The sequence below is a fragment of the Schistocerca americana genome, chromosome 4 (assembly GCF_021461395.2).
Source record: "Schistocerca americana isolate TAMUIC-IGC-003095 chromosome 4, iqSchAmer2.1, whole genome shotgun sequence".
NCBI classification, from domain to species: domain Eukaryota; kingdom Metazoa; phylum Arthropoda; class Insecta; order Orthoptera; family Acrididae; genus Schistocerca; species Schistocerca americana.
The window spans coordinates 450,355,934-450,378,797 of NC_060122.1; the positions used below are offsets into that span (position 1 = coordinate 450,355,934).

Consider the following 22,864-nt stretch of genomic DNA (forward strand, 5'->3'; position numbering starts at 1 on the left):
ACTTAATCATGGCCTTTTTAGATATTGAGAAGGCGTATGACAGCATCTATAGGGACAAGCTCTGGGATGTGCTGAACGCAAAAGGGATAGATGAAGAGATAACACGAAAAGTCAGAAAAATGTATGAGGGAAGTGAGAGTTGTGTGAAAGTGGGGAGGGAACGTACTGCATGGTTCAAGCTGGAAAATGGGCTGCGACAGGGAAGTGCACTTTCGCCTTTATTGTTTATTATTGTTATGGATGAAATCCTACAGCAAGTATCAGATGCAATTGGAGATCATAAAATGAAAGCAGTGCTTTTTGCCGATGACCTGATGTTATGGGGAAATCGCGAGAAGGAGGTGCAAGAGCAGTTAGATGTATGGGAGGCAACGGCAGCACAATACGGAATGCATTTCTCTGCAAAGAAAAGTGAAATAATTGTCACAACAAGGAAGAAGAATAGGCCAAATGTGGATATAACTTGTGGAGGGGGAAAACTACAAGTGGTAGAGAACTTCAAGTACCTGGGAAGCATGATTGAAAGTAAGGGGGGAAACGCAATGGAAATAAATGAAAGGTGCAGAAAAGCAGGGCAGTTCTTCAAATGCATTAGGGGGCTTATTTGGAGCAAGGAGGTGCCACAGAAATCCAAGGGAATTATATACCGAGCCTACTTTGTCCCCATATTGGCATACGGAAGTGAGACATGGGTAATGCACAAAAGCGACAAAAGTAGAATACAAGGTAGTGAAATGAAGTTCCGGAGGAGCAGGTTGAGTGTAACAAGACGAGACAGATTGCGAAATGTGTATGTGAGGGAAAGACTAAAGGAGGAACCAGTACAGGACAGGATAGAAAAATCAAGACTGCAGTGGTATGGACACATGAAGAGAATGGATGAGGGAAGAATTCCAAAGAGGATGTTTGATCTGCAACTGGAGGGGAAGAGGCCCAGGGGAAGACCAAGAGATAGATGGGTGAAGGGAGTGAAGGAATGTGTGACGAGAAGAGGAGAGAACTGGACGAAGTTGGAAGAGGGGGAATGGTGGAAAGACAGAACACGATGGAGAGGCTTGTGTTCCCGACAGACCCAGCCAGTGGCTGTAACGTGAAATCTTTTCAAAAACTGTCTGCCAGGCTGCTACGAACTTGACCAAAACTTTCAGAACATGACATTGGTATAAAACTTTAAGGCAGTTTTATATGATGTGTGTTGCAGCTGTTATGCAACAATTGTACTATCTTGGTCTCCAGTACCTTGGTAATGCACAGTTAAATTTTGAAGTTTTAAGCATGTTAAATGTGTAGTTTTTATAGCAGAAACACAGACTGAAATATGTCGTGATGGGTGTGCGAAAAGACACCCCTTTTTAAATTTTTTCAAGTTGTTCTGACTCAGTCTGACTTCCTAGTCACCAGGATTTGCGATATTACTTGCCCAGGAAATACTGGTTCAAATGGCTCTGAGCACTATAGGACTCAACTGCTGTGGTCATAAGTCCCCTAGAACTTAGAACTACTTAAACCTAACTAACCTAAGGACAGCACACAACACCCAGCCATCACGAGGCAGAGAAAATCCCTGACCCCGCCGGGAATCGAACCCGGGAACCCGGGCGTGGGAAGCGAGAACGCTACCGCACGACCACGAGATGCGGGCCCAGGAAATACTAAACATTGTAGAACAGAATAAAATGACAGATTTAATTTGAGTATCAGCAGAATGTGGGCATATTTACAATGCGCCTCCTTCTTGCCATTTTTTTTTTCCAGTCCCTTATATGCTTGCAGTACAAAATGAAATCTAGTTTTTAGGTGGTTTAGAACATGGTCTTTCTAATGAAAATTATTTGAAAAAGTTTACAGAAAACTCATTTTTGTAAAAGTCAGCTAATAACACTCATCTGTTACATTTTTTACAAAAACTGTCAACTTTCCCTCAATTTATAAGTAATGGAAAGCAGTATGAGAATTATGTTTTATATTCTATGACCTTGTATTGGTAAGTTATTACATACACAGAGTCAGATTTATCCTGCACTTACTTCCAGAGATATAAAAAGCCAAACTTCACATTTGTTCTAGCACCTATTTTTTTCTCTGCTTGGAAATTGCTCACAAAATCTATTTTTTTTTTTTTTATTATTTCACTTAAGACAATGCAAACAGTTGTACAAGAGGCCTAGTCTATTTCCTTTCAAGAAAAAGCTGCACTGTTGAAAGATGCACAATGGGATCAAACAAATGACTATATATCTGCAAGTATTACACTGGCAAAAGTAAAACTTCACCTGTGATTGAACATGCTAACTGCCTAATTGGGGAACATGTCTTCATAGAATACAGTATACCAACTGCATAGAAATGTTGCAATGCAGTCGAAGAATCATCATTGGTTCCATAATTACCGAGACAAAGCCAGCTGAGAGACTACGAAACCTTCTTAACTTCATTAGTTAGTTAGTTTCAAGTTCCACAGATTATTTGTATAATTATTTGTAATGATGTGGAGCAAAACACTTTACAGTCACGTTACACATTCATATGTAAATACGACTACAAGCAGACTCTTCACAGATTACAAAAATGGAAATTCTTATACAGAATTGAAGGAGTAGTTAACGAGAAACATATTTTCAGTTTGTTTTCAAATTTAACTTTGCTGTTAAGTCACAGGCAGTTATTCTGTTTCATTGTGTAGGTGGTCAAAAATGATGATTCCTTTAACGTACAGCCTCAGCATAAATATCTTACCACAGGCAGTAAAGCAAGACTTCAGTGACCAGTTACAACATACATGCACCTTATATTCATTTCCAGATGATCCACAAGCTGCCTATGCTTTAAGGTTATGTGACTACTTCCCATACCATAAATAGTCTTTTGTAGAACGCTTACTTCCTTTAAGATGAATCAGTATACAACATAGCTACACTATTGGCCTATCCTAATCCTCAGTGATGTAGGACCGTAATCCTCTGCACTTCTTCTGTATACCTCCTTGCCACTACGTATTCTTTTCCAACTGCTTACTTGGTTCCCTTTGCTGATAAAACTTATGTAACAGACCCCCTTCCCCACCTCCTCCAGAATTTTGCATATTTTACGTATGATATACATGCATATTAAGTGTGTTGAATATGGCAAACTGCATTAAATATAGCATGACTATATTCATTGGCTAAGGTACAGTTTTCTTGTCTTCATTTGGCATCCACATTTGTTGGCTTCACCAACTCTCAACGAAATTATTTTCCAATCTAAGCTATACCTAGGGCTACACCACAGATCAGCCAGTCGAGATTATGAGATTCTGGGGGAGTGGGGGGGGGGGGGGGGCTGCCAATAGCACACTATAGTCCCTTTGCCAACAACAAGACATATGGCTTAATGGAGATCAAAGAGTGTAAGAGTTACGATTGTATGCATTTTCTACTTCAACAGCTATTCATAACTGTATAATGGCTAGCTTGGTAATGTTCTCACTTTTCCCAGGAAATTTACATAGTGGTCCGACATAGATCTGTAGCGTAGCCCTATGTTAGGATGGATGGTTGCAATTTGGTTGGAGTTGGTCTAGCCAACAAACATGAACTCAGTGGTTGTGGTAACAGACTGTTCAGTAGTGCAGCTAGTTGTCAACTTTAATGCCACACTTAATTTATAATTATAAGAACAAATTGGAAGGTATCGCGAGTACTTTCCTTAAATTCACTGTACACATGTCCTATGAAGATTACACGTTTGAACTTCACTATGGTCAACGTGATTGATGTCTACAAAATTTACGCAAGCTAAATCATCATGGTTTATGCAACTGTAGTCACATACCACACTGATATACTTGCAACAGTATCTCGAACTGAGAACTCGTTGTAGGGGTTTGATTTTCGGAAATTGTTGGTGCCGACAACGTTAGTGCAATTTTACCCATGGAAGTGGTATAGTTCCATGCTTTGTCTGCGCGAGAACATTAACATATTGTAATGAAAGAAAGGGAGTGTACGATTGCTTTTACGCCGAGAGGTAGTGGCTGGTATGTAAGTAATATATCTTATATTTCTAATATTTTTTCTGCTACGGATACCTAGGTCAACTGGAAGAAATTTAAAATTTTAACCCCTTTGACGTTACTTCACTATTTTGATAACACAGTTACACCGAGATCAAAAGATGAATAAAATTACACATTACTGGAGACCAGGCAACGATAGCAACCTGCCGGCGTCACGTATAGTAATTCCAAAACAGTGTTATCTCAATATATAATTTCTTTTGGTATTTACAATGCCCTGTAACTCAAACTCGCTACGCGAAATTTGATTAACAGGCACCTCACATCACTCTCACAAGAAACACCTCTGCCGCTCTGCGCATGCGCGAAGAAACAGCTGAATAGTGGCGAGCGCTTGTTTCATAGCCATGGATTAGTCGGTTGACAGGAGTAGCGTGGCGTGAGCAGTCAGGCGTTGCAGGGAAGTGCGGATATCGCTCAATGTGCAAGATTGTAGGCAACAGTGAGTTGAAAATACTGTGCAATACGTCCAAAGTGAGAAGTGGAACTGACCCCAAAGATCAGAGATCATTACATATAAGGTAGCTTACAAGTTGTATTTACCTACCTGGCTGTGTTGACGCGATGGACGGGTTGTTTGTTGCTGCTTTGGACGTGGGCACAACAACTATTCGCTGTCACATTCTTGACGAAACCACATCGGTAGTTGGTACAGCTGTCAGACAGGTGAGTTGGTAACTTACTCAAAGGATTCGTTTGTAATGCTAGCAATACATGAGACTCCAGTGTGTTTCGCGACGCCTGCAGGGATTCAGTCCAACAATGCCGTAGCGCGAAATTTTAAACACTACGGATTGAGACATTTCCTGTTACTTTTTTTAATAATACATGATCACGTTTTGATATCCCTGTACTTGTAATTGCATACATCGAAGTCAACGCCATGTAATTTACGTATCTTTATTCCATACATCATAGGTCAACGATAAGAAAAAAAAAGATAGATTTTATTTTGTAATATACTTGGTTTACACTTTGTGATCTCACACTTAATAACCCAAATCGCTTATTAATTTTTCTGATTTTTGGAATTGGTAGAGCGCTATCAGAATAATGGTGAGCGGCAATCGTAACTGTACAGCTCCTGTCTCTCAGTTGGGCAGAAAGCAAATTTATTTAGCTCTTATCTCACTCTTCGTGAGACATGATAAAAGGTCAATCGCAGCGCGCTGCTCTTAAAGCTAGAACTCTGATAAAAGCTTTCATTTTCATATCGCCAAAAAATTCTACTCTCCAGAGTTGTAAAAGTTTACGCATAACATCTTAACAAAAGTGATTAGTTTTTTTGCTGCAAAAAAACCATCTCACTACATCCGACATGAATGTTACGTAGAATCCACCTGTTGAATGTAAAGATAAGCTGCGCAGTGCTTAGAAAAATTAACTCGCGTTCGAGAGGTGCGTTGTTCAAAACTCCACCCAGTCATCCTGATTTAGTTTTCCTGTGGTTTCCTTACACCGATTATGGCGAATGACGGGAAAAATTCCGTTGCCGATTTACCCTCCCACCTGTGAGCAGCCTCCGATGACTTCGCCGCCTTTGGGACCTTCCTCCCTTTGTGCAGTTATATTTAGTAACGCACTCGATAACGTAGAGCAATGTTCTAAATTAATCTCATATGGTAGCTATATCAAAGAGGAAAGAATCATTACACAACTCCTTTGAGAAAACTTGGAAGCCACGGCACCAGTAGCTACTTTGCAAATTTGAGCTTCTAAACGCATCAAGGCACACCATAAAGGAGCATTGTGGGATATGTAGCGCTAAGAAACATAAACCATTGACTTCTTGCTAGGGCTTGAAACCGACAATAAAAGCAAGCCTACGGTATAGTGACGATTATGACCATAAACATATTGCAGTTAGATTCTTCTCCCCAAACTGAGTTTAAATATAAGGGCCAGCCAAATGAAAACGAGACAGATGGGAAAAAAACAAGTAAGTGCTTATTATTTCTAAAGTAATCGCCGTAACTGTTAATACATTTATCCCAGTATCCCACTGTGAAGTAAGACGGTCAATGCTTTCATGAAAAAATGTTTGCGGTTGCCCACGGAACCATGATTGTGCTTCGTCCGAAGCAAATCGCCTGTCACAAATATCGTTCTTTAGGGCTCCAAAAATAGAGGGAGTGCTCGGGACTGTATAGAGGATGTGTAAAGGCTTCCCAGCGGAACTTCTACAGCGTGGGCGGGCCCACGTGTTGCCAAGGTTGTCTCGAGTAGGCTGAAAAATTTGGTTGGGAGGCGCTTACACGTTCTCCATACAGTCCCAATCTCTTTCCATGCAATTCTCATATTTTTGGAGCCCTGAAGAACGATGTTCGCGGCTGCCGATTGCTGCGAACTAAGAGCTGCACGCCCGGGTTCCGTAGACAATGGCGAACGTTTTTCCTTGTCTCACAGTGGAATAAATGTATTAACAGTTATTAGTATTTTTTAAATAATAGTTTGCTTACTTCTCGTTTTCATTTGAATGAAGAAAGAGTTTCTGTAGTCAGGGCATGTGGAACAAAAGGACGCGTGAAAGAAGTACCAAGTGAAACATTCTCAAGTGAAGATAAATAAATTGTAATTTATGCTTCCAAGCGTGCTCGTCGTCTGGCTGAAGTGTTCTTTTTTTTTTTAATTTGAGACCAACGTTCCGCTTAATCTGTTTTCGAAGAATTCTCAGTCCCTTGTGAAACATGATTGAAAGTAATTGAAAAAGTATATGGAACTTTTTCCAATTCATGGCGGTATGATACAACAACCAGTGATAAATGTTTTGAAGAGAGAAACAGTCTTGGTTGCAAAACGGGCTTTATTATTTTATATTTTGCCAATGACGTGTTTCGCTTTGTTTGAGGCATCTTCAGATTGACCTACAAAGAAAAATAAAAACTTTTCTTAGAAAATGCCACGAACCCGATTTAGTATAACTTTTGGACTTAACAGATGCTAAATGCATTTGCTGCCGTCCACGCAAATGTCTTAGCTGACAAGCGCTATTGTCAGTGTTTTAAGAACATTGCGTGGTAACCCTTAAAATAAAAGGAAATGGAATATAATAACCGAAGGTATTCAGGAGCCAGTAACTATTCTTATTCGTAAGACACCAATAGACACGACACAGAATATTTTAAAACAATCTACTGATGTAAAATAGTGTTGATTACACGGGAAGTCACGTTTAAAACACACATAAAGTCTCACCAGGTAGTAGCCCTTGTCGAGTGCCCTATTAAAGTAAAACAAACCAAAAGATAACCAAAACGGCATTCAAGGCGAGTAATCTGCTTATGTCTCTTTTAAGTTATGTACTGAAAAGTAAGGAGACTGTAGATTACCTTGTAGAGTATATGGCGGAGTCGAAAGGATATCAAAAGTAGGATCAGGCCTAAAGAAATGCATCACGAAATGTAAACAAGTAAGAAATGTAGTTGTGCAGGTTTTGGCCTCCCAAATATAAAATAATATAGCCTTTTTTGCAGCCAAGACTGTTTCTCTTGAAAAAGTATATGTTTGAAATAATTGTGGAATTTAAGTTTTATACTGATTTGGTTGTAAACAACTTCTGGCGCACGTATTTTCAATAAGGTTTAACATTTTACTGTCGTTTTTCTCCTTAGGTATAAACTGTTCTTTATTGGATTTTTTTACTATGTTCACGTACGCTGCTCAGAACAGTTACAGGATGAGACATAATGAAATATAGGTTACAAATAAGAAATTACTTTGGTCTGATGTCATATATTCACCCGCCTCCGTAGCTGAGTAGTCAGCGCGGCTGACCTCCTGGCGGAGGACCCGTGTTCGATTCTCGGTACTGCCAGGAATTCCTCCTCGGTGGGAGTGCGTGTTGGGGTGGCAGCCTCGTGTGGCCAACTGAGGAGCTACTTGACCGGGTAGTAGTGGTTGAGCGGTGTGTTGCTGATGCCATGGCGCATCCATTGGCGCCTTTGACAGAGGTTGACACGGCGATCTGTCAGTAGGCCCTACCGGTGGGCCCACGGACGGGGTCTACTTTTACGATGTCACATATTAGAAAATATCTTTCAGATTCGGTATATGATATTGAAATGTCACGAGTGTGTCGTATAACTCTTATCACTGCAAGTTAATAACATGTCGGCCATCTACGATATATCTTCTAAGCGATTTGCAGTCATGTTCAATTGATTTCTTGACTGAAATAGACGTGATCAGGCAATTCCTTCACACTGTTGCACATGGACATGAACTAGTAAGCATTATAGGGACGAGAACTGTCGTTGAGAAATGGTAAAAAGTCGTTTACGGTACTAGGGTATGGCAAAACATAATATCGAAGGATCTGGAACCCATGCGCTACTAGCGTCGTAAAATCATCTATCTGCGAGTGCTTTACAGATTGCCATCACTTTATTATCCTGCAAATGGCTCGTGCATAGTACAGATTCTGACGAATCACATTGCTGAAACGTTGCGGCGCCTCTGAGGGTGCCGAAAAGTGCGCACGCGTGTTAGTCTCGTGTGTGAGTGGAGTGGCCTCATTCTTCTTCCTACGGTAGTACTGACACTTTGTACTTGAAACTGGACGTGTAAAAGAGTAATACCCCCTCCTCCCCCTTCCGAAAATGTATCGAGATATCTTAAATGATTCTCTGCTTGTGTTTATCAGCTTAGCACTGTCTTACACATTCCACTGTTGTCCAACCACTGCATATATTTCGAATGTGAATATCGAGAAGCACATCTGTTAAAATTCTTTTATTCAGTCCCAAAGATGGTCCTCATCTATACGAAATGATTCAGGAATGAAACTTTCTCCATTTGATTCTGTGAATTATGAAACTTACCGATAAATTTAAAGTGACTACTAGACTGGACTGATAGATATCAAAATAAGCGGACGCACTATAGAAAATCAACTAAAGTAGCTGAACAGAGGAAAGGTGAGTGGGCTTGAGGGGTACACATAAGACATTACACATAGTTTGTGAAAGAGTTTTATCCTCTAACAGGAGTCTACCCCACAGCTGTCCGGACCATCTCCGCACGACTTCTGGCTGGAGCCTCATTCAGTGCAGTAGAATTGTCTTTAGCGATGAGTGCCGCTTCGAACTGAGCCCTGATGAGCAGCGAAGACGCGAGATGCTCCAGACAACAATGCGGTACCAACCTGATTGTCGTCCGCCACACGGCCCGACACCAAGAGTGGTGGTCTGGGTACCATTTCATTTCATTGCAGGACTCCATTGGTCATCAGCCGTGGCGCCCTTACAGCACAGTGGTAGGTCGACAATATTCTACGTCCTGTTATGTTGCCTCTCATGGCAAGCAAGTGATGCTGTTATAGTGGTTGTCCCAGGAGGAACGGTCAGTGTTCAGGGATAAGACAGGAGCAAGCATTAGAAGCAAAAAAATGTAGTAAGTATGGGCTCTCAAATGCATACCTGAAGAGCTATGAGCACATCGTCATCTTCGATACTGTGAAAGAAATCTCTTTTACTGCAAGCTCTTTGCTTTCCATATACGTGGCGTGTTTTTTAAGTAAGTACCGTTTTGCCACGCCGCGGCCGCAGCTCTGCGGTCGGTGTTCTGTGCATGCGCACTGGGTACCTACATCTGTTGTCTACGCACTGACGCCATTACAGTCTGATTCTTCCTTGTTTACGTTGTGTACTGAGTGTTTAAGATGCCTCCGATAATCGTGATCCCGCCGACTGTGAAGTACGGGCTGTTATAAGATTTCTTAGTGCTAAAGGCCTAAAAGCGGTCGATATTCATCGTGAGACCTATGCAGTTTACGGAGAAAACATTGAGTGATGGAATGGTAAGAAAGTGTGTGAGAGCATTTAAAGATGGCCGCATTAATGTGCATGATGAACAACGGAGTGAGCGTCCTTCGATCGTTAATGAAAGTTTGGTGCAGGAAGTGGACAATAAGGTGAGAGAAAACAGACGCCTTACGATTTCCTCCTAGCGGGATGACTTTCCTAGGGTTTCTCGTAGTGTTTTGTGTAGCATTGTGACCGAGCACTTGAATTACCGAAAATTGTGCTCACGTTAGGTACCGAAAATGTTGTCGGGTGTGCACAAAACCAAATGTTTAGACAGTGCATTGACTTTCCTTGAGCGGTACCACGACGACGGTGATGATTTCTTAAGCCAAATTGTTATGGGCGATGAAACATGGGTGGCCTACGTCACACCAGAATCAAAGCAACAGACTATGGAATGGCAGCATTCAGATTCACCCAGAAAAGTGAAGTTTAAGCAAACAATTTCTGCCCGGAAAATCATGTGCACAGTTTTTTGGGAAAGAAAAGGAGTACTGCTTGTGGAATTTGTGCCTCGTAATGAGACAATCAATGCAGCAGCTTACTGTAAGACATTGCACAATCTGCGCCGTTCAATTCAGAAGAAAAGACGTGGCAAGTTGAACAAGGGCATTGTTTTGCTGCAAGACAATGCCCGTTCGCATGTGGCGAATCAGACCAAAGATCTCATCACATCTTTTCGATGGGAAACTCTAAATCATCCTCCGTACAGCCCCGATCTTGCGCTCAGTGACTACCATCTGTTCCTGCACTTGAAGAAACAACTGGGCGGTCAGCGTCTTCATGACGAAGTCAAAACAGTGGTGATGCAGTGGTTAACAAGTCAGGCGGCAGACTTCTATGAGGAGGGTATTCAAAAACTGGGACAACTTTATGACAAGTGCCTCAATATTGACGGAAATTATGTAGAAAAGTTGATTAAGGTACAGGCTTTCATGTAAAAATAAAGGTATTGGGTTATCTTACCACGTCTTTTTTAAATTTCAAAACGGTACTTGCTTAAAAAACACGCCTCGTATTTGGCGGAGGTGATATGGACCAAAAGAAGGAAAAAGTGTCTAGTAAACATGAGCTCAGAAATTTATACTTTCAGAGCTATGGGTATGTAGGAGAAGAGATGTTTTCACAGTAGCGATGATGAACAAGTGCACATAGATCTTAAAGTATGCATTTTAAAGCCCATGTTTACTGGACAGTTTTTCTTGTTTTGCTCCAGACTATCACTTCTCAAGATATGGAAAGCAAATAGCTTCTTTGCAGTAAAAGAGATTTATTGCACAGTATCGAAGATGTAGTGCTCGGATTTTAAGGTACTGTATGATTATATGACTGCCGAACAATTGCTGGAAGCAGTAACATCCACTACATATGTGGAAATATGCATACAAAGCCGTATATCAAGTGGAACCACCAAATACACTGAAGAGCCAAAGAAACTGGTGCACCTGTTTAATATCGTGTTAGGCCCTCGCGAACACGATAAGTGCCCCAACACGACGTGGCATGGACTCGACTAATGACTGAAGTAGTGCTGGATGGAACTGTCACCACGAATCCTGCAGGACTGTCCATAAATCCGTCAGAGTATGAGGGGAGGAGATCTCTTCTGAACAGCTTGTTGCAATGCATTCAAGATAGGCTAAATAATGTTAATGTTTGGGGAATTTGGTGGCCAGCGGAAGTGTTTAAACTCAGAAGAGTGTATCTGGAGCCACTCTATAGAAATTCTGGACATGTGGAATGTCGCATTGTCCTCCCGGAATTTCCGAAGTCCGTCGGAAATGCACAATGGACATGAATGATTTCAGGTGATCAGTCAGGATGTTTACGTACGTGTCACCTGTCAGAGTTGTATCTAGAAGTATCAGGGGTCCCACATCACTCGAACTACGCACGCCCCACACCATTACAGAGCCTCTACCATCTTGAAAAGTTCTCTGCTGACATGCAGGCTGCATCGATTCATGAGGTTGTCTCTATACCTGTAAGCATCCATCCGCTCGATGCAATTTGAAAGGAGACTCCTCCGACCAGGCAACATGTTTCCAGTCATCCACAGATCAATGTCGGTGGTGACGGTCCAGGCAAGGCGTAAAGCTTTGTGTCGTGCAGTCATCAGTGGTACGCGAGTGGGTCTTCGGATCCGAAAGCCCATATGTTCCGAAAGCCGTATGTTCCGTTGAATGATTTGCACGCTGACACTTCAGTTCTTCGTTGGTCCCGTTCTTGCAGAGTCTTTTTCCGGCCGCAGCGATGTCGGAAATTTGATGTTTTACCGGTTTCCTGGTATTCACGGCACACTCGTGAAATGGTCGTACGGGAAAATCCCCACTTCATCGCTACCTCTGAGATGCTGTGTCCCATCGCTCGTTCGCCGACTATAATACCACGTTCAAATTCACTTAAATCTTGATAACCTGCCATTGTAGCAGCAGTAACCGATCTAGCAACTGCGCCAGACCCTTGTTGTTTTATACAGGCATTGCCGACCCCAGCGCCGTATCCTCTGGGGTGAATACGCATGCGTGTACCAGTTTCTCTGGCGCTTCAGTGTAAAACTAACTGTCGGATAGGCAGATGCCAGGCGGCTCGTTGAAGAATTCCTGGGAAGCGAGGAGGGCTGATACAGTAATCAATAAGAGACCCAAAGAAGAGTTGCTCCTCGTCAAACGTACGTCTAATAAGTGCGAAAGCGTCACGAAAATGCTCACCCAAAACCAGGGGTAGACGCTGCAAGAGCCTATTATTTATTATGTTGCGGTTTCCTGTTAAAATTCTGAGAGCGTCTGGAAAAGTCAATCAAATTATTGCTTCGTACTACTCCTGTAGGCAGGGTGTTTTAAAATTTCCGTTAGAATTTTATAGGACTTGTAGAGGGGCTGAGTCCATAATATTTTGACTAGGAAACCATGGCCGGAAACGTACCGTTTCCGTGCTACAGCCGTTTGAAAACATGTTTGCTAGGTAGGTAGGCAACAGGGTAGTCATGGAGGGAGGGGGTTACATCGGATCGGCTTATGTTTTTTGGCATCTGTTCTACGTCTCTGACCTGGTTCGAGTCTAGTTCACGTGCCTGTGAGTGTTAGAGCAACATGATTGAGTACACGTTTGCAGATTACACCGACATGATCCTTTTGAATGGCGAAGCTCATGGGAGTAGAAGAGCTGCTCGTCACCTTCATGAAGATCGTTCTCCACAACGCCCGATTCCATCGCATACCCTTTTCGCCACAATTACGCAACGGCTTCGAGGAAGGGTAACTTCACCACCGTCAGCAGACGTGACTTGTGCTCCAAGGAGACGCCGCACACCCGAATTGGAAGAAACCGTATTGTATCACGTAGAAGGAAACGCATCAACGAGTACGCGAGCGATTTCTTTGGCTATGAATGAGTAGAATTATAAAACGAGTGATGTACTGTGTTGCGGCTATTTAATTACCTATAAAAGTAGTCGCGTTACCAACCCTTTTTAAAGTGGTTGTAGCACGGAAACGGTGCGTTTCCGAGCATGGATTCCAATTCAAAATATGATCTACTCACCCCCCCCCCCCCTCTACAATCCCTAGAAGTTTATAATGGGAATCGCCGAACACCCTGTATAAAAGGGAATGTCTTGATTGACTGACCCACCATCGCCCAGCGCAAATCGCTACTATAAAAACATGAAGTTTGGAGAGGGCGTTGATCTTATACTGAAGGCGTGGTTTAAGAAGAGTTTTTTCAAAATTCCAACCCTAAGGGAGTGAAATAGCGGATGAAAAGTTTTTTTGAAAATATGTCGCTATTAAGGCAATTTTGAAGCTAGGACTATGGCAATCGGTGTTTGGTTTTTCTGTCAGAAAGAAAGAAATTAGTGCTTCAGCATTTTTTTAAATTTAGCACCTATGGGGCGAAATAGTGGGTGAAACTTTTTTTAAATAAATCATTATTAAAGAACTTCTAAAGTGTTTCGCGCAGAACATACATTAATCTTCGCTAACATTTGGTTTAAGAATCATGAAAGAAGGTTGTATATGTGAATGAGACCTGGAGACACCGGAAGGTTTCAGATTGATTATATAATTGTAAGACAGAAATTTCGGAACCAGACATTATAAGACATTTCCAGGAGCAGATGTGGATTCAGACTACAGTATATTCGTTCTGAACTGTAGATTAAAACTGAAGAAATTGCAAAAACATAGGAAAGTAAGGAGGTGGGACTTGGACTAATTGAAAGAACCAGAGGTTGTTGAGAGTTTCAGAGGGATGATTAAGGAACGGTTGACAAGAACAGGGGAAAGGAATACAGTAGAAGACGAGTGGGCAGCTTTAAGACATGAAATAGTGAAGGCAGCATAGGATCAAATAGGTAAAAAGACAAGGCCAAGTAGAGATCCTTGGATAACACAGGAGATATTGAATTTAATTGATGAAAGGAGAAAATATAAAAGTGCAGCAAAGGAAGCAGGCGAAAGGGAATACAAACGTCTAAAAACTGAGGTTGATAGGAAGTGCAAAATGGCTAAACAAGAGTGAGTAGAGGACACATGTAAGGATTTAGAAACATACTTCAGTGGCGAAAAAGTAGATACCACCTAAAGAAAAATTAAAGAGGCCTTTTGAGAGAAGAGAACCACAAGTATGAGTGTCAAGAGCTTAAGTGGAAAAGCAGTCCTAAGCAAAGAAGAAAAAACTGAAATGTGGAAGGAGTATATAGAGGGTCTATACAATGGAGATGAACTTAGAGGTGCTATTAGAGAAATGGAAGAGGATGTAGATGAAGATGAGGTGGGACATACTGTATTAATTTGACAGAGCACTGCCGGCCGCGGTGGTCTCGCGGTTCTAGGCGCGCAGTCCGGAACCGTGGGACTGCTACGGTCGCAGGTTCGAATCCTGCCGCGGGCATGGATGTGTGTGATGTCCTTAGGTTAGTTAGGTTTAAGTAGTTCTAAGTTCTAGGGGACTTATGACCTGAGATGTTGAGTCCCATAGTGCTCAGAGCCATTTGAACCATTTGACAGAGCACTGTAAGACCTAAGTCGAAACAAGGCCCTGGGAGTAGACGACATTCCGTAAGAACTACTGATAGTTTTGGGAGAGCCAGTCATGAAGAACTCTACCATTTGGTGCACAAGATGTATGAGACAGGCGAAATATCCCCAAACTTCAAGAACATAAGAGTTACAATCCCGAAGAAAGCCGACGCCTACAGGTGCGAGTATAAGTCATCATTGCAAAATACTACCACGAATTCTTTACAGAAGAATGAAAAACCTCGTTGAAGCCGACCTCAGGGGAAGATCAGTGTGGGTTTCGGAGAAACGTAGGAACGCACAAGACAGTACTGATCCTACGACTTCTCTCAGAAGGTAGACTAAGGAAAGGCAAACCTACGTTTACAGCATTTGTAGACTTAGAGAAAGTTTTTGACAGTCTTGATTGGGATACTCTCATTGAAATTCTGAAGGTAGCAGGGGTAAAATGCTGGGAACGAAAGGCTATTTACGACTTGTACAACAGCCAGACGGCAGTTATTAGAGTCGAGGAACATTAAAGGGAAGCATTGGTTGAAAAGGGAGAGAGACTGGGTTGTGGTCTATCCCCGATGTCATTCGATCTGTACACTAAGGAAGAAGTAAAAGAAACCAAAGAAAAAATTTGGTGTAGGAGTTGAGGCCCAAGGAGAAGAAGTTGTAACTTTGAGGTTTGCCGATGGAGTTGTAATTCTGTCAGAGACAGCAAAGGAGATGGAAGAGCAGTCGAACGGATTGGATAGTGTTTTGAAAGGATGATGTAACATGAACGTCAACAAAAGCAAAACAAAGATAATAGAGTGTAGTCGAATTAAATCAGGTAATGGCGAAGAAATTAGATCAGGAAACGAGGTACTTAAAGTAGTAGATAAAGTTTGCCATTTGGGCAGCAAAATAACTGATTACGGCCGAAGTATAGAGAATACGAAATGTAGACTGCCAATGGCAAGGAAGAAGATAAATTCGTCAACATCAAATATAGACTAAGTTATGAAGTCTTTTGTGAAGGTATTTTTCTGGAGTGTAGCCATATACGCAAGTGAAACAGGGTCGATAAACAGTTTAGACAAGAAGAGAATACAAGCTTTTGAAATGTGCTGCGGAAAAATACTGAAGATAGATGGGTAGATCACGTAACTGATGAGGAGGTACTGAATGGAACTGGAGAGAAAAGAAAGTTGGGGCACAAACTGACTAAAAGAAGGGATCTGTTGACAGGACAGATTCTGAGACATCAAGAGATCGCCAATTTAGTATTGGAGGGAAGCACAGGGCGTAAAAATCGCAGAGGGAGGCCACGAGACGAATAAATTAAGTAGATTCATAGGGATATAGGTTGAAGTAGTTGTTAGGAGATGACGAGGCTTGCACAAGATAGAGTAGCATGGAGAGCTGCATAAAACCAGTCTTCAGACTGAAGACCACAACAACAAAAAAGCATTTGTAAAGGTACTGTGGTGTCACCGCCAGACACCACACTTGCTAGGTGGTAGCTTAAATCGGCCACGGTCCATTTAGTACATGTCGGACCCGCGTGTCGCCACTGTGTGATCGCAGATCGAGCGCCACCACAAGGCAGGTCTCGAGATACGGAAGAGCACTCGCCCCAGTTGTACGACGACTTTGCTAGCGACTGCAATGACGAAGCCTTTCTCTCAGTTGCCGAGAGACAGTTAGAATAGCCTTCAGCTAAGTCCTTGGCTACGACCTAGCAAGGCGCCATTAGCCTTACATAGTTTGATAGCTATCGTATAAATGTCTCAAGAAGAACGATGTATACAACAAGAATAGATTAAAGTTAAGTATTCGAGGAGCTGCATACTTTTCTTATTAGAATTCACTACTTATCCTGTTCCAGAAGTCACGCCAGTCGGCGTGTGTGTACGCGTGCCTTTCTTTCGGCTACCCGTCACTGTGGACTGGCTGCCTTGTCAGTCCATTACAGGTACATCTATGAAATTTGGTATCTGACTCCTTCGTTAGGTATAAAGAAAATCCGAGTTTTAGTGTTCCTCGAAATTCAGCCCCTAAGAGGATGAAATACGGGAAAAATGGTTTTGAAAATATTTTATTATGAAAGCATTTTTAAAGCTAAATCTAAGAACTTCTGTATTTGGCTTCTCGGTTAGAAATACGAGGGTTGTCCAGGAATTCAGTTCCGATCGGTCGCGTATGGAAACCACTGGGAAAATCCGGTAAAGCTTTGCACAGATGTGTTGGGCAGTATCTCCAGTATGCCTGTCGATCGTGTCGCGTAGCTCTTTTCAGTTTTGAGTGAACAGTAAGCTCGTAAAGATGCATAGGGCATAGCGTCTCTCGCCAAGTATGAGGGCCTGGTTAGAGATTTCGCCTGTGTCATGCAGCCCACATAACACAACTGTCGAGCAGTTCCTTCTTCAAGCCAGTTCCCGGCCGCACACTGCAGGGGCCATGAAGACGCTCCTGCAGCGTTTCCGGTGAGAAGTGTTTGATCACTCACAATACAGTTCGTAATTGGCTCTCACTGAGTCTCATCTCTGCTCACAAGAACCACTGGCTATGAAGACAAAAATTTTCCGCAGAAACGAGCTGCAGACCAGTGTAGATAACTGGTCGAAAGCACAGTCGGCTGCTTTCTATGACAACGATATTGGAAAGTTGATGCAACACTACGACAAACCTCGAAGTTGGTTGGTTGGTTGTTTGGGGGAAGAGACCAAACAGCGAGGTTATCGGTCTCATAGGGTTAGGGAAGGATGGGGAAGGAAGTCGGCCGTGCCCTTTCAAAGGAACCATCCCGGAATTTGCCTGGAGCGATTTAGGGAAATCACGGAAAACGTAAATCAGGATGGCCGGACGCGGGATTGGACCGTCGTCCTTCCGAATGCGAGTCCAGTGTCTCGAAGTTGGAGCGGCGACTATGTAGACAAGTAGGAGAAAGGTGTACTTAATTGTTGCAAATGAAACGTTTCTGGTTTTCACTGTGGTTTCTATTTCGCGAACTTACTTTCTGGACAACCCTAGTAAATAATATGCATTTAAGTGTTTGTAGAAATTCAACCCCTAAGGGTGTAAAAAAAGAGATGGAAGTTTGTATAGAAATATTTGATTGTGAAAGCGTTTTTGAAACTAAGAAAATTTGTATTTGGCTTCCCAGTTAACAATTACAAAAATACGTGTTTCCTTGTTTTTTAGACAATCAACTCCTAAGGGGGTGAAATAAGGGATGAAAATTTTTCTGAAAATATTTCATTACATTGAAACATATTTGAAGCTAAATCTATGAAACCTGGCATTTGACTTGTAAATAAATGTACTTTAGGGGATGAAAGTTTTTATGGAAGTATCATCACAAGAACTCAAAGGCAGCATTATCGGTAATAAAGACCTCCGACTCCAGCAATTCGGAAAAGACCATGCTTCCATGTCCTTCATTAGGATGAAAAGTTTAGTTGATGGTCCAATTTTTGAACAATATAAAATTCGATTAAAGGAAAATAAAAAAAAAAAAAACTGTGCAGACCGTACAGTCTACACGAGCGAAGCAGAGGGCTACAAGTTAGTATGTGTGTATATATCTCGCGAAAAGATCATGTTGGTTATATCAGTAATACTGAAGTTCGCACTGAGACTTAACGAATACCAGCTTTATTCCTGCGCACCATTTGCGGCTGATCGGGAAAGGAAAAGTGTATGGTACACGAAGTACCGTCCACCGCTCACCATGTAGTGGTTTGCGGATTATAAAGGTAGATGTATTAATAGCAATCGAACCTGGGCCTCGTCTTCGGTGGACAATGCTCGTAACAACTACGCTGAAAACTCACCATTCGTCTCAAAGCTTCAAACTGCCAGTGCCTCTTCTACTTTCTAAAGCACAGACAATTATTCATAGCACTGAATGTGTCCTGAGTTGTCTCGATAGAGAGAAAATAAAATTGATTCTAGAGACTCGGGAAGTGGTACCAGAAACACAAAAAGCTTTTGTTTGGAATAAAGCTACAGAGATAAGCAGACATAGCATGGTCCTGACGTGTATGATATGGTATCGATTTAGCCGCTACCAATTCTGGATTTTTTTTTTTTCTGTGGTCAGGTGGAGCTACTGTATCCAGAGCCAGGCTACGTGGAAATCGACCCCGAAACGCTGTGGGATGCAGTTCTTGGTGTCCTCAAGGGTGCTCTAACAGGTCAGGCTATAAAATACTCTGCTATCTTCAGAAATAGTATAGTTGATTTTTCGTTGACGCTTCACTGGATGCTGCCGTCAGCCGGAGAAATATTTACCTAAGCGCCAACTTTTTTTTTTACAACGCTTGTCTTTGATGTCACTGTCTTCCTCCTTCCAGAACTAATTGCATAGTTTCCTACAATTCAGTTGCTTCCACAGTAGAAAGTAGATATGTACATTTTTTTTTTAATAATGGACTTGTGGTTTACAAAATTTTGTTCTCAAGTTCATCAGATGATGACATAAATTGTCCGTAACAAAGATTTTAGCAGCTTTGTGGTGCTATGCATGAAAATGCCTTTTATAAAACTGAGGAGCACAACCTAAAGAGGATGAGAAAAAAAGGGACATCATAGCAAAGTTCACTGAACAGATTTGGACAATGAGAAGTGAATGATTACCTCTCAAAACTGCTAGGGAGAAGAGATCAGCCGGCCGTTGTGGCCGAGCGATTCTAGGCGCTTCAGTCTGGAACCGCGTGACCGCTACGGTCGCAGGTTCGAATCCTGCCTCGGGAATGGATGTTTATGATGTCCTTAGGTTAGTAGGTTTAAGTAGTTCTAAGTTCTAGGGGACTGATGACCTCAGATGTTAAGTCCCATAGTGCTCAGAGCCATCTGAACCATTTGAAGAAGAGATCAAGGGGGACCAAAATAAATACGGCGAGAAAAGTATTTTCACCATTGACGCTGTGTGACACGAAACGCGACTCATCCGACCAGGCGACACTTTTCCATTCATGCACGATCCAATCGCTATGACGCCTTGCCCACTCCGATCTTAATTGGCGATGTCATTGGGTCAATACTGAAACACGTTGGGTTTATTTACCGCGGAGCACAATATTCAGCTATTTGCAGTAAACCGTGTGCTCCGGAACACTGCACCAGCACTGTGCTGTGTCGTAAGATCTGCCACAGATCGCCGCCTATTCTACTTTATAGAGCGGGCAATCCTCCGTCCTTTACGTTCCGTGATAAGGCATGGACATGCAACACTTGTCGCGTACTCGTAGTTCCAACGTCGTTCAGTTTCTTTCCATAGATACTCACGACGGCAGTACGCGAACAGCTGACCAGCCTCGCCGTTTCAAAGGTGCTTTGTTCCCAGGCCCCAGGCTATAATAATCTGCCCTTCATCAAAGTCGTTTGTGTCAGTGGATTCTCTTTCGCGTCTAGTATCGTCGCTAGAATGATTCCCCATTCGTCTCTGCTCCATTTGTATACTTTCGTCATTGAATCTGGTGCCCGCAGCACCACCTGGCGGCATTCGATCTCTCGTTAGGCAGTAATCAGTGGTGAAGATTGTCGTGTGAGAATATTATCAAATAGGACCTGCATCTCTATCGTTTCAAATTTTATGCTGTGGATGAGGTAAACTGAGGTGACAAAAGTCATGGGATAGCGATTCGCATATAGTTGTCATCTGTGCTCAGGTGATTCATGTGAAAAGGTTTCCAACGTGTTCATGGCTGCTCGACGGGAATTAACACACTTAGAACGCGGATTGGTAGTTGCAACTAGATGCATAGGACAGTCCATTTCGGAAATCGTTAGGGAATTCAAGTTCCGGCGTCGACAGTGGCAAGTGTGTGCCGAGAATACCAAGTTTCAGACGTTACTTCTCACCACGGACAATGCAGTGGCTGACGGACTTCACTTAACGACCGAGAACAGCGACATTTACGAAGAGTTGTCAGTGCTAACAGACAAGCAACACTGCGCGAAATAACCGTAGAAATCAATGTGGGACGCACGACCAAAGTATCTGTAAGCAGATTGCGACGAAATTTGGCGTTAATGAGATGTGGCAGCAGACGACAGACACAAGTGCCTTTGCTAACAGCATGACATCGTCTGCAGCACCCGTCCAGGAATCGTGATCGTAGCGGTTGGACCTTCGACGAGTGGAAAATCTTGGCCTGGTCAGATGAGTCGCGATCTCAGATGATAAGAGCTGATGATGGGGTTGGATTGTAGCGCAGACCCCACGAAGCCATGGACCCACGTTGTCAACATGGTACTGTGCGAGTTGGTGGTGGAACCATGATGGTGTGGGCTGTTTTCATGGAATGGACTGGGTCCTCTGGATGTTCGGCTACTTAGAGACCATTTTCAGCCATTCCCAAACAATGATTGAATCTTTGTGGGTGACAATGTGTCATGTCACTGGACCACAATTCTTCGTGACTGTTTTGAAGAACATTCTGGACCATTCAAGCAAATCATTTGACCAGCCAGATCACCCGACATGAATTCCGTCGAACATTTATGGGGCACGATCGAGAGGCCAGTTCGTGTTCAAAATATTGCACCAGCAACACTTTTACAATTATGGACAGCTATAGGACTTTCAACGACTTGTTGATTCTGTGCCACGTCGAGTTGCTGCACCACGCCAGGCAAAAGGAGGTCCGATACAATATTGGGAGATATCCCATGACTTTTGTCACCTCAGTGTCAAGCTGTCAGTCCAACCCTTGCTTGCCACTTCAGCGATGGTTTCTGAACACAGTGATAACGGAACATCTGGATATCTTCTTCTTCTTCTTCTTCCATATCAAGGAATGGATGTTGGTCCGTTCTGAACCTAAAGAATTTAACAAAATTGCTGTTTCTGTCTCTTCATTGAACGTCCCATATCCCGTTTTCTAGTTTGGTTGAAAGGTAGTGCTTGCCAAGGCAGGCGCTCAGGTGGCACCCTTTTTACGTGGTTGTACTAGTTTTTTAGTACTGTCAGTTGTCTAGACCTCCTGTTCTGGATGTCTTCAGAAACGAACGAGGAAGGTGGCTCAGTGGTAATATATTATCATATCAAATGGTTCAGATGGCTCTGAGCACTACGGGACTTCACATCTGAGGTCATCAGTCCCTTAGAACTTAGAACTACGTAAACCTAACTAACCTAAGGACATCACACACATCCATGCCCGAGGCAGGATTCGAACCTGCGACCGTAGCAGTCGCACGGTTCCGGACTAAAGTGCCTAGAACCGCTCGGCCACAGCGGCCGGCCATTATCTGATCAAAAGTATCCAGAAACCCCTATGTATTACGGAATTCACCACTAGATGCCACAAGAGGCGGATCCGTTAGTACAAAAGGAACCGGGGAGTATGGTTTTGTCATTGGCGAAGCGGTAACAATAGAACGGGTTGGTCAGTAGAGCTCAGTGACCTTGAATGCGATCGAGTCCTTGGACGTCACTTGTGCAACAGATCCATCAGGGACAGTCCAACCCCTCTCAAGCTGCTCAAGCCGACTGCTGGTGATTCGATAGTGAGTTGGAAACGCGAAGGAACAACCATAGGCCAACCGAGATCAGGCAGACCTCCTTTACTGACGGACAGTGTTCGTCATGTTTCGCGGAGGGAGCTGCAAAAATCGCATGAAATCAGCAGAAGTAATTACTCGTGAGCTACAGAGTACAGACAAAAGTCCATCTGACACAAAAACTGTGAGTAGGGAGTAAAAAATAATGGGGTACGATGTTCGAGGAGCTCATCATAAACCACACATTCTTGTAGTCAGTGTTAAGCGACGCTATAGGCGGTGTTAAGAGCGACTCCACTGCACAGCGGATGTCTGGGAAAGATTGATGAATCACGTTACAGCCTGGGGAATCCGATGGAAAGGGCTTGGGTTTGGCGAATGCGCGGATATACACTGAGGAGCCAGAGAAACTAGTACACCTGCCTAATATCGTGTAGTACTCCCGCGAGCATGCAAAAGTTCTGCAGCACGACGTGGCGTGGACTCGACTAATGTGTGAC

At 42.9% G+C, this 22,864-nt stretch overlaps 2 protein-coding genes across 2 annotated transcripts in view; one reads left to right on the plus strand and one right to left on the minus strand.

Moving 5' to 3' along the window:
• Nucleotides 1-22,864, minus strand: part of LOC124612298 (endoplasmic reticulum metallopeptidase 1-like) — a 474,311-nt gene that overhangs the window by 381,081 nt on the left and 70,366 nt on the right. The gene's annotated exons all lie outside the window — the stretch shown is intronic.
• The window catches only part of LOC124612299 (putative glycerol kinase 5), a 394,929-nt gene continuing 376,454 nt past the window's right edge, over nt 4,390-22,864 (plus strand). Inside the window, exons 1-2 of the mRNA XM_047140412.1 lie at nt 4,390-4,723; nt 18,958-19,051. Of these exons, the coding sequence (XP_046996368.1) occupies nt 4,622-4,723; nt 18,958-19,051 (196 nt within the window). The 5' untranslated portion in view covers nt 4,390-4,621. The remainder of the gene's footprint in view (nt 4,724-18,957; nt 19,052-22,864) is intronic.